This window comes from Trichechus manatus, unplaced genomic scaffold (assembly GCF_000243295.1).
Source record: "Trichechus manatus latirostris isolate Lorelei unplaced genomic scaffold, TriManLat1.0 scaffold00168, whole genome shotgun sequence".
Classification (NCBI taxonomy): domain Eukaryota; kingdom Metazoa; phylum Chordata; class Mammalia; order Sirenia; family Trichechidae; genus Trichechus; species Trichechus manatus.
In genome coordinates, this window is record NW_004444104.1 from 2,555,500 (window position 1) to 2,567,849 (window position 12,350).

Here is a 12,350-nt window from a genome sequence, read left to right on the forward strand (position 1 = left end):
TTAACCAATGTCATAAAACAGCATGTGTGTTACTGTTACATGAGAAACTATCTGTTCTGTAAGCCTTCACATGAAGTACAATAAAATATTAAAAAAAAAAAAAAAAAATTGTACTTTACTTGGGGAGGTATTCAGATGCTCCACAAAACCTACTGGCTCTTATTTCACAGACAATTAAGATAGTATCCGTTTCTTCTTATTCTTGGTTTATTCTTAGTTTTGTGTCTCCTTCCCTCTTCATAACCGGTAACTTATATTTATATACATACGTGTATGATCTCACATTCTAATGAGAAAAAGAGAGTGTAAATTAAGAACAAATTATGCATTACTTTTGGAATAACTCAATTTGAGCCCTAGTAGAGTCAGATATTCATGGGACATTCTATTCTGTAACAAACTCTAGGAAGCAGTCTTTCACCTATAGCTTAGGAAAACAATCCTCCATTCCATTCTGTAAAGTTCCATTCACAAATAGCACAATATCATTTGACACCCATATATGATGCCATCCAAAATTCCAGAGCCAGGGAGGGAAAGGAGAAAGACCACATAAAGAGGAACTGGCTCTGCATATTTCTCATTGTTTCTTCGCAGGACTATCTCACTATGGCAAAATCTGAGCTCAAGTGATAAGCAGTAGCTACACAATTCCTAAGAATGTCTTGGAAATGCTCTTTCATTTGTGCTGATGTTCCTCTTTAACTACTAATTGATTTCCCAAAACAGGATGACGTAACTGTTCCTGAACTTTAGAACTAACTATAAAGCCACTTAATTAATACTCAGCTTAAATACTGTGTTTAGCAGGAAATTAAATATACAATGACCCTAAACAATTTAAAAAATACTAATTAAATATAATTTACAAATGTCAAGAACAGGTTTCAGGAAGAAGGCTCTTAGACCTATTATTAGGATTTATTACTGATGGAAAGTTAATAAAAATTTAACAATTAAATTAAAACTAGAGAGGCAGTGGAAAAAGTATATAGTCTTTGTAGTTAGACAAAACATTTAAATCCCAACTCTACTCCTTATGAGCTAATTGGTCAAGTTACTCAAGCTCTCTAACATCTCCTCCTCATCTGTAAATGGAAGTAATAATACCTAACTGGCAGGGTTATTTAGAATATTACATAAATTAACATATCTGTAATTGTAAATACTTCGAAATTAACAGAATATTGTATCATTGACTATACTGACACACAGTTGCTCAATAAATGATAATTATTACTTTTCAAATACAGCTAGGTTAACCACATAGAACAAATCAGTAAATTGTTATATAGTACTTTACTGTTAATTCTTGATCATACTGACTAAACTACAGAGTTCAAAATCACTAATGAACCTAAAGCAATCCATTTTTGGTTTTGCAATATTTACAATTATTTTTGCAGGAAATTAACTATGTCCAGGTGAAGGCTATGTCTAACAGAAATACAAGTTGGCTATGTCCAAATTGACCTTTTAAGAATAAGTTATTTTCCCAATAGATTCATAATAATTTAAGAAAATGTCATAGCCTGTATAACAATTATTAGAATGTATTATGAGGTCTATCTTGTTCACTGTTATATACCAATGTCTAATACAGTGCCTGGCACATAATAACCAAAAGCAAACCAAAGCGATTGCCCTCGAGTTGATTCCGACTCACAACAGCCTAGTAGTAATAGGTACCTAGTAAATATTTAATTGTTGTCTACACGCACCCACTTAAGATTATTCAGAGCAGCGGTCAAATGCTAGAAAAATAATCCAAAGTAATAAATGCACACACTTGAGAAGTAATTTTAATTAAAAATTAGTCAGAAATCTCTTAGTCTTTAAAAAGGCACAAAAAAGGACCTTACCTAATGACCCAGCATAGACCCATTGTGAAAATACAAGACTATATCAAAGGTTAATTGAAGAAAGTTGTAGGTAGGTAGAGGAAGAACATGAAAATGAAATGAAAGTCATCAGCAACAATCTTCAAGGAAATAAGTAGAGGGCTTACAACTACCTATGTAAAAACAAAGATACATATTCATCATAAATTTAAGGAGTAAAGGCTTAAAATAAGCAAAGGATCCTAATGACTTTCCAAAATTCTGTTCATTCTCATCACCGAGGAATAGGATTACTCTAGCCAATTAAATTCAGTTCACTTTTACTGGCTTTCTACTGTGTACTATTCACTGTTAGCAAGCATGATGAACAATGGAAAGATGAGGTTCAATGTGGTACAGAAGGAAGCCATGTGCACACAACTACTATATAATACACATCTGGAACCATGGAACCAAGACAAGAACCTGACCTGATTCATACTTTAGCACTCTTTTCCACCTTTGCACTTTTTACTAGTTTGGTTATGTACTTGACCATCCTTCTGTTTTTGAACTTTAAGTGCCAGCAACTTGAATTCTAGAGTTATTTTACCTTTTCTTTAAAAAAAAAAAGTTATTTTTTAAAAAGAACCAATTTTTAACATCTCCCATTTTGTTCAGTATAATTCGTACAATGTCAAAATGAGCTACAATAAAACTCCAAGTGCACCTTAAAACATTTCTGGAACGTTTTAAAGGCATTCGAGTCAATTCTGACCCATAGCAACCCTGTAGAACAGACTAGAACCACCCCATAGAGCTTCCAAGGAGCGCCAGGTGGGTTCTAACCTTCGACCTTTTGGTTTGCAGATATAGCTTTTAACCACACCACCACCAGGGTTTCCTTTAAAGGCACAGATCTCAAATTCTCCTTGGAACATGTAAAGATAACTTTTGCCTGCTTGCTCCCTAAATGAATGGCAACTGTAAGATGAGCAGTAACTGATGGTTTCAGCAAGAGGAGGAAGTGAGGCTTCACAGGTGGGTCCTCTTCCTGATTTCATAAGGCTCAGAGTGATCTTAAAATCATGATTCAATTCTTCTGGTCCCAATTCATGTTTTTCTCCTTCCCAAAGTTGAAGTTTAACTAAAATGTTGTTAGTAAAGAAATCTGATAATATTTTGATGCCTGTTTTTTTAATTTTTATTTGTAAAAATAGCAAAGGAATACTTGTTCTCAAATTAAATGTCTTTCCCACAAAAATTAAGCATGGGATTTAATAAATCCCACTGGACAACAATTTCAACAGTATCATTTAAAATATATGATATTTTTGCCTTCTCCGTAACTCCTTTACTAAGATGACTATTGACACTTAAAAGGGGTCCTGGTGGCACAATGGTTATGCGCTTGGCTGCTAACCAAAAAGCTGGCGATTAGAACCCACCAGCTCCACGGGAGAAAGACTTGGCGATCTGTTTCTGTTACTTCCTTAAAGATAACAGCCTTCCAAATCCTATAGGGCAGTTCTACTCCGTCCTATAGGGTCGTTCTGAGTCCGAATTGACCGGACTGCAACGGGTTTGGTTTACTGACACTTAAGATAATAACTAAAGAGTCAAGCCCAAATCCATTGCAATCTAGATGATTCCGACTCATAGCGACCCTACAGGGCAGAGAACTGCCCCATAGGTTTCCAAGGCTGTAATATTTATGGAAGAAAACTGCCCCATCTTTCTACCGCGGAGCCGCTAGTGGGCTGGAACTGCCGACCTTTGGGTTCGCAGCCGAGAGCTTAACCACTGCGCCACCAGGGCTCCTTAAAGAATCAGGCAGAGACGGAAAAAACAAATCTAAGTGACTGGAGACCGAGACAAGAAAGTGATCCACGTCGGAGTGTTGATATCGGCTGCTCCAAAACTTGCAACAAGAATCTGTGGCACGGAACAATGAAGCACTAACACGGAAAAGCTATACAGCATCGTATCAGAACCGGCTTTCCAAATATTGGAGGCGGCTAAGGGCTGGGAGCCGCGATGTTGGCCTCTGCTCCAAATGTGTCCGAGAAACTGTAGCGCTGCGAGGGCGGCGCCCAAATTTTTCGCGACTTTCTCCCGCAGCCCAAACAGTCCGCACCCCGACACCAGGGGTTGCAGCCAGGCTCGACTCCTATGGACAAGAGGCCTGTGCGCCCGCCCGCAGCAAGCACACCCTGTCCCGCCCGGCCTCCCCACCCAGACCCAGTCCGGCCAGGCCCCCGCCCGGAGTCGGCCCCGCCCGGCCGTCCCCAACCCCGGCCGGCAGTCGAGCCTTTGTCACCTCCCACCTCCGCCAGCTCGCTAGCGCCCGACTACCTTGGTCGTACGGATGTGCTCCATCCCGACGAAACGTCTGCCAGCAGCCCGCCTCACCGGCGCCCCAAAGAGCACGACTCCCTCAACCGGCCAGCGCCTCCGCCCGTCGACCCGCCCCGGCCAGCGTCCACTGCGCAGGCGCAGCCTGAGAGCACCGTCTCCTAGAAACACTTCCGCAAGCCGGGCTGCCGCAGAAGGGGGCGCAGGGCGGGGCTTTCGCTGAGGCGATCGCCCACAGCGCCTCCTGCTAGTGGAGGAATGATATGGCTCACTAACCTCGGACCGAAGACTGCCCCCTGTCCTCCAGCTAGCCGAGGACGCAAGAGTAGGGGGCGAGTCTGGAAAACACTTTTTCTGTGAGCGAAAATGGATCGTGTTTCCGTAAAGAACAATTGGAAGGGGAAGGCGAAAATGGATGTCACTGAAGTCTAGCACTATTCCAGCAGATAGCACTATATTTAAATAGTTTCAGTTTACTTTGAGAGACACTTCTACTTACAAGAATTTGTTCTAAGGAAATAACCAAATATATTAGTTGTTGTGTGACCGTGAAGTAGATTCCGACTCATAGTGACACCACGCGATAGAGTAGAATCAGAGTTTCCTAGGCTGTAGTCTTTATGGTCTGCCAGGTCTTTCTGCCACGGAGCCTGCTGGGTGGGTTCAAACAGCCAAGCTTTCAGTTAGCCTGGCACTTAACTACTGTGCCACCAGCGCTCCTTCGCCTGCTGGATTCGAACTGCTGACCATTTGGTTAGCTGCAGAGCTTAACCACGATGCCTCCAAAAAAACCAAACTCGCCATCAAGTCGGTTCTGAGCGACCCCGTAGAACAGAGTAGAACTGCCCCATAGAGTTTCCAAGGAGCATGTGGTGGATTTGAACTAGCCAACCCTTTGGTTGGTAGCCATAGCACTTAACCACCATGCCACAAGGGCTTCAGCCATGCCACCAGGGCCCTTTAAGTATATTTGGTGTATCTTATTCCTGAGAGGAAAATCTGAAACCATCAAATTCTCCAATACTAGAGAATAAGTTATCTAAATTATGGCACATCCATACAATGTTAGCACTAACATCCATTAAAAATCATATTGTAGAGGGACATTACATAACAAAAATGTTGATGCTGTATTACCGACTAAAAACAAAAAACAAAAACAACAGCTACAGAACAGTAAGTGCAATGTGATTTTTATTTATGTAAACAAAAAGCTAACATTTATCAGTGGTAGGATTACAGGTGATTTTTTTAATTCCTCTGTGTTGGTGGTTCTCAATCTGGAGGAATTTCGCCTCTCAGGGGACATTTGGAGTCACCACTGGGTGATGAGTAGAGGGTGCTACTGGCCTTTAGTGGACAGAGGCCAGGGATGCACTAATCATTCTACAAGGCACAGAACGGGCCCCTCAACAAAGAATTATCCCGCCCGAGATGCAGGTAGTGCAGTGGTTGAGAAGCCCGTTTTCCAAATGTTCTGTACTAAAGAGTTTCACGTTTGTAATTAGGAAATGTTAGTTTTAAATGTCTAGGAAGGAAATTACTATACCATCTTTCTTACTATTTGTTACAAAGGCCTCTCTAATTTTCCTTTCTAGTTAAAAATTTTGTTTCACTTTGCCTACGAAAGTTCATTCATTCTTTTTATACAAGTTGCCTTCCTTTTGTTTTTGTTTTGAGACAAATTGCCACAGCACTGGAGAAGCTTAGTAGGTACAGCATTCTCTGCCATGGAATTGCTTACTGTTGTGAGGTATGTATGTAATAAGAATTAGATTAAGCCTCCTAGGAACTAGTCTTGGTACACCATCACACCTCAAAAGAAACACAAATACTGCTAAAAGAGAGAGTTTGCCCTGAGCAGACCCATGCTAAAGAAAATTTTAAAAGTATATTTCAAGATAAGGGAAGTAATCACGGATGGAAGACCTAACATAAAAAAGAAATTAAGATTTTTCTTTTTTTTATTGTGCTTTGGGTGAAAGTTTACAGAGCGAATTAGTTTCTATTTAAATAATTTATAAACGTATTGTTTTGTGACATTGGTTGCCAACCTCACAAAGCGTCAACACTCTCCCCTTCTCGACCGTGGGTTCACCATTTCCGTACGTCCGGCTTTCGTGTCGTCTTCTGCCTTCTCGTCCTCGCCCCTGCGCTGGTGTGCCTATTTAGTCTTGTATACATGGTTGAATTATGTGTGTTGTTTATTTTATAGACCTGTCTAATCTTTGGCTGAAGGGTGAGTCTCAGGAGTGACTTCAGTACTGAGTTAAAATGTTGTCTGGGGGCCATACTCTCAGGGTTTCTCCAGTCTCTGCCAGACCAGTAAGTTTGGTCTTTTTTTTTTTTTTTTCCTAAGTTTGAATTTTGTTCTACATTTTTCTCTGGCTCTGCCCAGGATCCTTTATTATGATCCATGTCAGAGCAGTGGTAGCCAGGCATCATCTAGTTGTGCTGGGCTCAGTCTGGTGGAGGCTGTGGCAGTTATGGTCCATTAGTCCTTTGGACTAGCCTTTCCCTTGTGTCTTTGGTTTTCTTCATTCTCCCCTGCTCTAGACTGGGTAAGACCAGTGGAGTACTTAGATGGCTGCTCACAAGCTTTTAAGACCCCAGATGATACCAAAGTAGAATGTAGAACATTTTCTTTATAAACTGTTACGCCAATTGAGCTAGATGTTCCCCGAGACCACGGTCCCTGGCTCTCAGCCCAGTAACTCAGTCCCTTAGGGAGTTTAGATGTGTCTATGAAGCTTCCATGACCTTGCCTTGGTCAAGTTGTGGTGACTTCCCCAGTATTGTGTACCGTCTTACCCTTCACCAAAGTTATCACTTACCTATTGTCTAGTGTTTTTCCCTCCCCACCCCTCCCCTCCCTAGTAACTATCAAAGATTGTTTCTTTCTGTTTGTAAATCTTTTCATGAGTTTTGTAATAGTGGTGGTCTCATACAGTATTTGTCCTTTCGTGATTGACTTATTTCACTCAGCATAATGCCCTCCAGATTCATCCACGTTGTGAGATGTTTTGCAGATTCATCATTGTTCTTTATCATTGCACAGCATTCCATTGTGTGTATGTATCAAAATTTATCCATTAATTTGTTGATGGGCACTTAGGTTGTTTCCATCTTTTTGCAATTGTGAATAATGCTGCAATGAACAGGGTGTGCATATGTCTATTTGCGTGACGTCTCTTATTTGTCTAGGGTATATTCCTAGGAGTGGGATTGCTGGATTATATGGTATTTCTATTTCTAGCTTTTTAATGAAGCGCCATATCATTTTCCAAAATGGTTGTACCACTTTACATTCCCACCAGTGGTGCGTAAGAGTTCCAATCCCCCTGCAGACTCTCCAACATTTGTTATTTTCTGTTTTTTTGATTCATACCAGTAACGTTGGGGGTAAGATGGTATCTCATTGTGGTTTTAATTTGCATTTCTCTAATGGCTAGTGGTTGCCAGCATTTCTTCATGTGGCTGTTAGCCGCCTGAATGTCTTCTTTGGTGAAGTGTCTGTTCATATCCTTTGCCCATTTTTTAATTGGATTATTTGTCTTTTTATTGTAGAGGTGTTGGATTTCCTATAGATTTTAGAGATTAGACTTTTGTTGGATGTCATAGACAATTTTTTTCCCCAGTCTGTAAGTTCTCTTTTTACTCCTTTGTTGAAGGCTTTTGATGAGCATAAGTGCTTAATTTTTAGAAGATCCCAGTTATCTAGCTTATCTTCAATTTTTTTTGATGCAAATAAATAAGTAAATGTAAGCAAACATTGACTGTAAAACAATAATAATAAAGTTTTGTGAGGTTGAAAAAAAAATTCAAGTATCTGAGTCAAGAGTAAGATAAAGTGTCCTAGAATCCATGTATTTTGCTGGAAGAGAGTAAGAGTGTTTGTTAGTTTGAGCCTTTAACAAGTTATGTTTATATGTTTTAATTTCTATGGGTAAGTGTTAAAATAATGTTGTTGTTGTTAGGTACCATCAAGTCGTTTCCAACCCATAGCAACCCTATGTACAACAGAATGAAACACTGCCCAGTCCTGCACCGTTCTCACAATCATTGCTATGTATGAGCCCATTGTTGCAGCCACTGTGTCAATCCATCTTGTTGAGGGTCTTCCTCTTTTTTGATGACCCTCTACCTTACCAAGCATGATGTCCTTCTCCAGGGATTGGGCCCTCTTGATAATATGTCCAAAGTACGTGAGACGAAGTCTCACCATCCTCACTTCCAAGGAGCACTCCTGCTGTACTTCTTCCAAGACAGACTTGTTCGTTCTTCTGGTAGTTCATGGTATATTCAATATTTTTCACCAACATCACAATTCAAAGGCACCAATTCTTCTCCGGTCTTCCTTATTCATTGTCTAGCTTTCACATGCATAGAAGCGATTGAAAATACCATGGCTTGGGTCAGGCACACCTTAGTCCTCAAAGTGACATCTTTGCTTTTAAACACTTTAAAGAGGTCTTTTGCAGCAGATTTGCCCAATGTAATACATGGTTTGATTTCTTGACTGCTGCTTGCATGGGCGTTGATTGTGGATCCAAGTAAAATGAAATCCTCCAAAACTTCACTTTTTCTCCGTTTATCATGATGTTGCTTATCGGTCTAATTGTGAGGATTTTTGTTTTCTTTACGTTGAGGTGTAATCCATACTGAACGCTGTAGTCTTTGATCTTCATCAGTAAGTGCCTCTAGTCCTCTTCACTTTCAGCAAGCAAGGTTGTGTCATCTGCATATTGCAGGTCATTAATGAGTCTTCCTCCAAGCCTGATCACACCTTCTCCTTCGTATATTTCAGCTTCCCATGTCCATACTGCTTTCTTTGGCAGGAGATCACTATGCACAGCCCACACCCAAGGAGTATGGAGTTTCTACATAAATTATTAGGATTCTTCAGCAGGGGAGATTTGTCTGTTCTCCCACATTTACGTATTTATTCACTTCTTTGTATCAGTGGGGACTCATGGTGATTTTCTTTATACTTTGGGTTATAATCCAACTGGTTTTTTTTTTTTATTTTCTTGCTCAAATTATTCCAGCTTTGACCTTGGGAGCTCTTTCAGTTGGCTTCTGTGCCTTCTGACATACCCCCATCAATGTAAGTAGTATGTAGGAGGTGGGGACACTTCCATACTTTCTGGCTCTGCAAGAGGTTCCAGGCTCATCTTGCATCTTTCCTGCTCCAGTCCTAGAATCATCCATTTCTCTAGGGAGCCCACGTTCCTTTCACTGGAGAATGGTATTGGAAACCAAGATCTGGGTGCTGGGTGTGCTCATTGCTACTGGGGTGCTTTTGCTTCTAGGCCTAGAGCTCTTTTTTTTTTTTTTTTAACATAAATTTTCCTTCGTTTATGGCACCTTGTTCTTATTTTGTAAATGTAAGATCTTGTCATCTCCCTAAGCATATAATAGTTTTTAGTGTTTTTATTTGTTTCCTAAATTATATTTATTTTCTCTAGTTTCCATCTAAGGAGCCTTGGTGGCACAAGGGATAAGTGCTCAGCTGCTAATTGAAATGTTGGTGGTTTACACCCATCCAGCAGCTCCACAGAAAAGACCTGGCAATCTGCTCTGTAAAGATAAACCCATTGACGTTGAGTCAATTACAACTCATAATGACCCTATAGAACAGAGTAGAACTGTCCCATAGGGTTTCTAAGGAGTGGCTGGCAGATTCAAACTGCTGACCTTTTGGGTAGCAGCCTGAGCTTTTAACCACTGTGCCACCAGGGCTACCCCTTAAAGATTTCAGCCTAGGAAACCCTATAGATCACAGTTCTACTCTGACATACATGGGGTCACTACGAGTAGGAGTCAACTCGATGGCACACAGCAACACGTTCCATCTAGGTTTGTTTTGCTCTCTGACTTTCATGTTAGAAGTTTTCCTCTAAGAGCTTCAGGAAGGGAACATGCTGATCTGCTTTAAACTTCTGCTTCTCGTGGTAAATGCTTAAATTGGTATTCTGATAATCATCAGTCTAACTAACCCTAAATAGTGAACTTCACTATATAATGACAGAGTGGGGAGTTGGCAGTTTTGTTGGGGATCCCCTAAGTCACTATTTGAAGGTCTTATGCACATGAACAGGAACCAGGAGCTTTGGAAACAGCCATTCTGTCAGCAGCAGTACGAGAGCCTGAGTAGAAGCCCCAGGTGGGTGCCATATACGGTCCAAATGATCCAGGCCAAATGGCAGTGCTTCTCTGTCACTAGCTCTTCCCCTGGTGATCACTGCAAGACACAAAGAGCCCCATTTCCCCTGTCACTCCAAGGGGGGAGGGCTTACTCAAGTGAAATAAAGAGACATTAGAAAGGAGAAGTTTGTTCATTGAGATTTGTTTTATAATGAATGTTTATAAAGCATATGATCCAGTTTAAGCAGACTGCAATGTGCAGCAGTGTTTCTGAATCCTATCCTTCACTTAAAACCTTTGTAATAAAGTTCACCAGATTAAATATTTCCTGCTGTCCTGATCTCCTCGTTTTTGCAGAGGGCACTTGATACAGTTACACTTAATACAGCGGAAGAGTTCACTGTGACTTACAACTAACTGAAAGAAGATCAGCAGCCAAGAATAAATCTGTTCTTTAAGGTTAATTAGACCAATGAATATCAGAATACCAATTTAATCATTTAACAGGAGAAACAGAAGTTTAAAGCAGACAGGCATGAGGATCAGCATGTTCTCTTCCTGTAAAGCTATAAGGCAGGTTACAATTGAGATGTTTGCTTAGTTAGCAGGAATTCAGAGCAAGGGAAATTAGCCAGATGATATGTGAGGCCTTTGTCATTCAGCCAAGATGTTGATGCATCTGTGTACACTATTGAAATGTACCAACCGCAAAGACAAATTGTCTGGGCTTCATTGCTGACCAACCCATCTTCCAAAAGTTTCTTCTTTCTTTAGATACTCCACTCAGTCAGTTAGGTTCCTCTCCAGCCATGGTCTAGACGCCATGCTGCCTTTTTATGGAGACTCAGCATAGCTCTGCTTTGAATCATTTTCATTTTGATGTGTGTCTTTATAATTTCCTTTAGTATCCAAGTTCTTGGGGACACCTAGATGTTTGCCTTATATGTACCCACAAAAAACAACTTAAATTTGTTAAGGGATGGTTATTGATGACTTTAATAAAAAAATCATTTTCTTAATTGACCCTGCATTTAAATTAAAGATGGAGTGTTTTGGGGGTTTCTTTGGCATCAAAAAGTAGCGAATACACAAAAAATATCAAGTAAACAATCATGATGGTTTGAAATAATGAGGAATCAGTCTCTTCTCTCCCTATGATAAGTGTTTATTCTTACACTATAAAAAACAAAAACAACTTAGTTCCCTTTTAGAAGATATAAGTGATGTCTGATACTATGATTGTCACGTGAGAAAACATTTCACATTTAAAATCAAATGTTGATATTTTTATAATTATGTTTACTGTTTACCAGCTTAATGGAATGTTATAAAAGTAATCATACTTTCTAATCTTGGTGCTTTTTACATAAGCATAAATCATTTTAAAAAGCGAGACTATTTCACTTCATTACATTTCTCAGTATTTTACGCCAGAACGTGAAGGCATGTTATCAGAACTGGCTCAGGAGTAAAAGATACCTGAACTCAGATCTCATTTATGCCATTTACTATCTGTGTGACATTAGTCAAATTACTTATCTATAAATAATGATACTTATAGTTATCTACCCCATTGAGTTATTTGTGGGGGGTTAAATGAAATAATGAATGAAAGTAGTTAGGTCAATAAATGCTCAATGAAACATAGTTGTATGTGTGCATGTGTGCGTGAAGCAGAAGGAATCCTAGAACCCTCAGAAATGTCTGGTTACCTGCTGACCCTCATTCAGTTCTTCAGCCATGAGTTCAGAGATGTATTTGGATAAAGCTGTGTTCACTGGGGAGACTGAAGTGAAGGATGAAGCATTAGCTCCTGTCTTCAGGCACTAGATACCATATTCAAGTGATCATATTGTGTATTCTATAGCTCTGAGATTGAGGAGGTGCACTCAGCCCAGCAAAGTTCACTTACCTGGGTGTCTTAGTCATCCAGTGCTGCTACAACAGAAATACCACAAGTGGATGGTTTTAATGAAGAGAAGTTTATTTCCTCACAGTCAAAGTAGTCTAAAAGTCCAAATTCAGGGC

The 12,350-nt window shown here is 40.1% G+C and overlaps 1 protein-coding gene across 1 annotated transcript in view; it reads right to left on the reverse strand.

The window, feature by feature from the left end:
- MTMR6 (myotubularin related protein 6) overlaps positions 1-4,280 on the reverse strand; it is a 63,196-nt gene extending 58,916 nt beyond the window's left edge. Inside the window, exon 1 of the mRNA XM_004386580.2 lies at positions 4,176-4,280. Within this exon, the coding sequence (XP_004386637.2) occupies positions 4,176-4,199 (24 nt within the window). The 5' untranslated portion in view covers positions 4,200-4,280. The remainder of the gene's footprint in view (positions 1-4,175) is intronic.
- Positions 4,281-12,350: the final 8,070 nt, after the last annotated feature.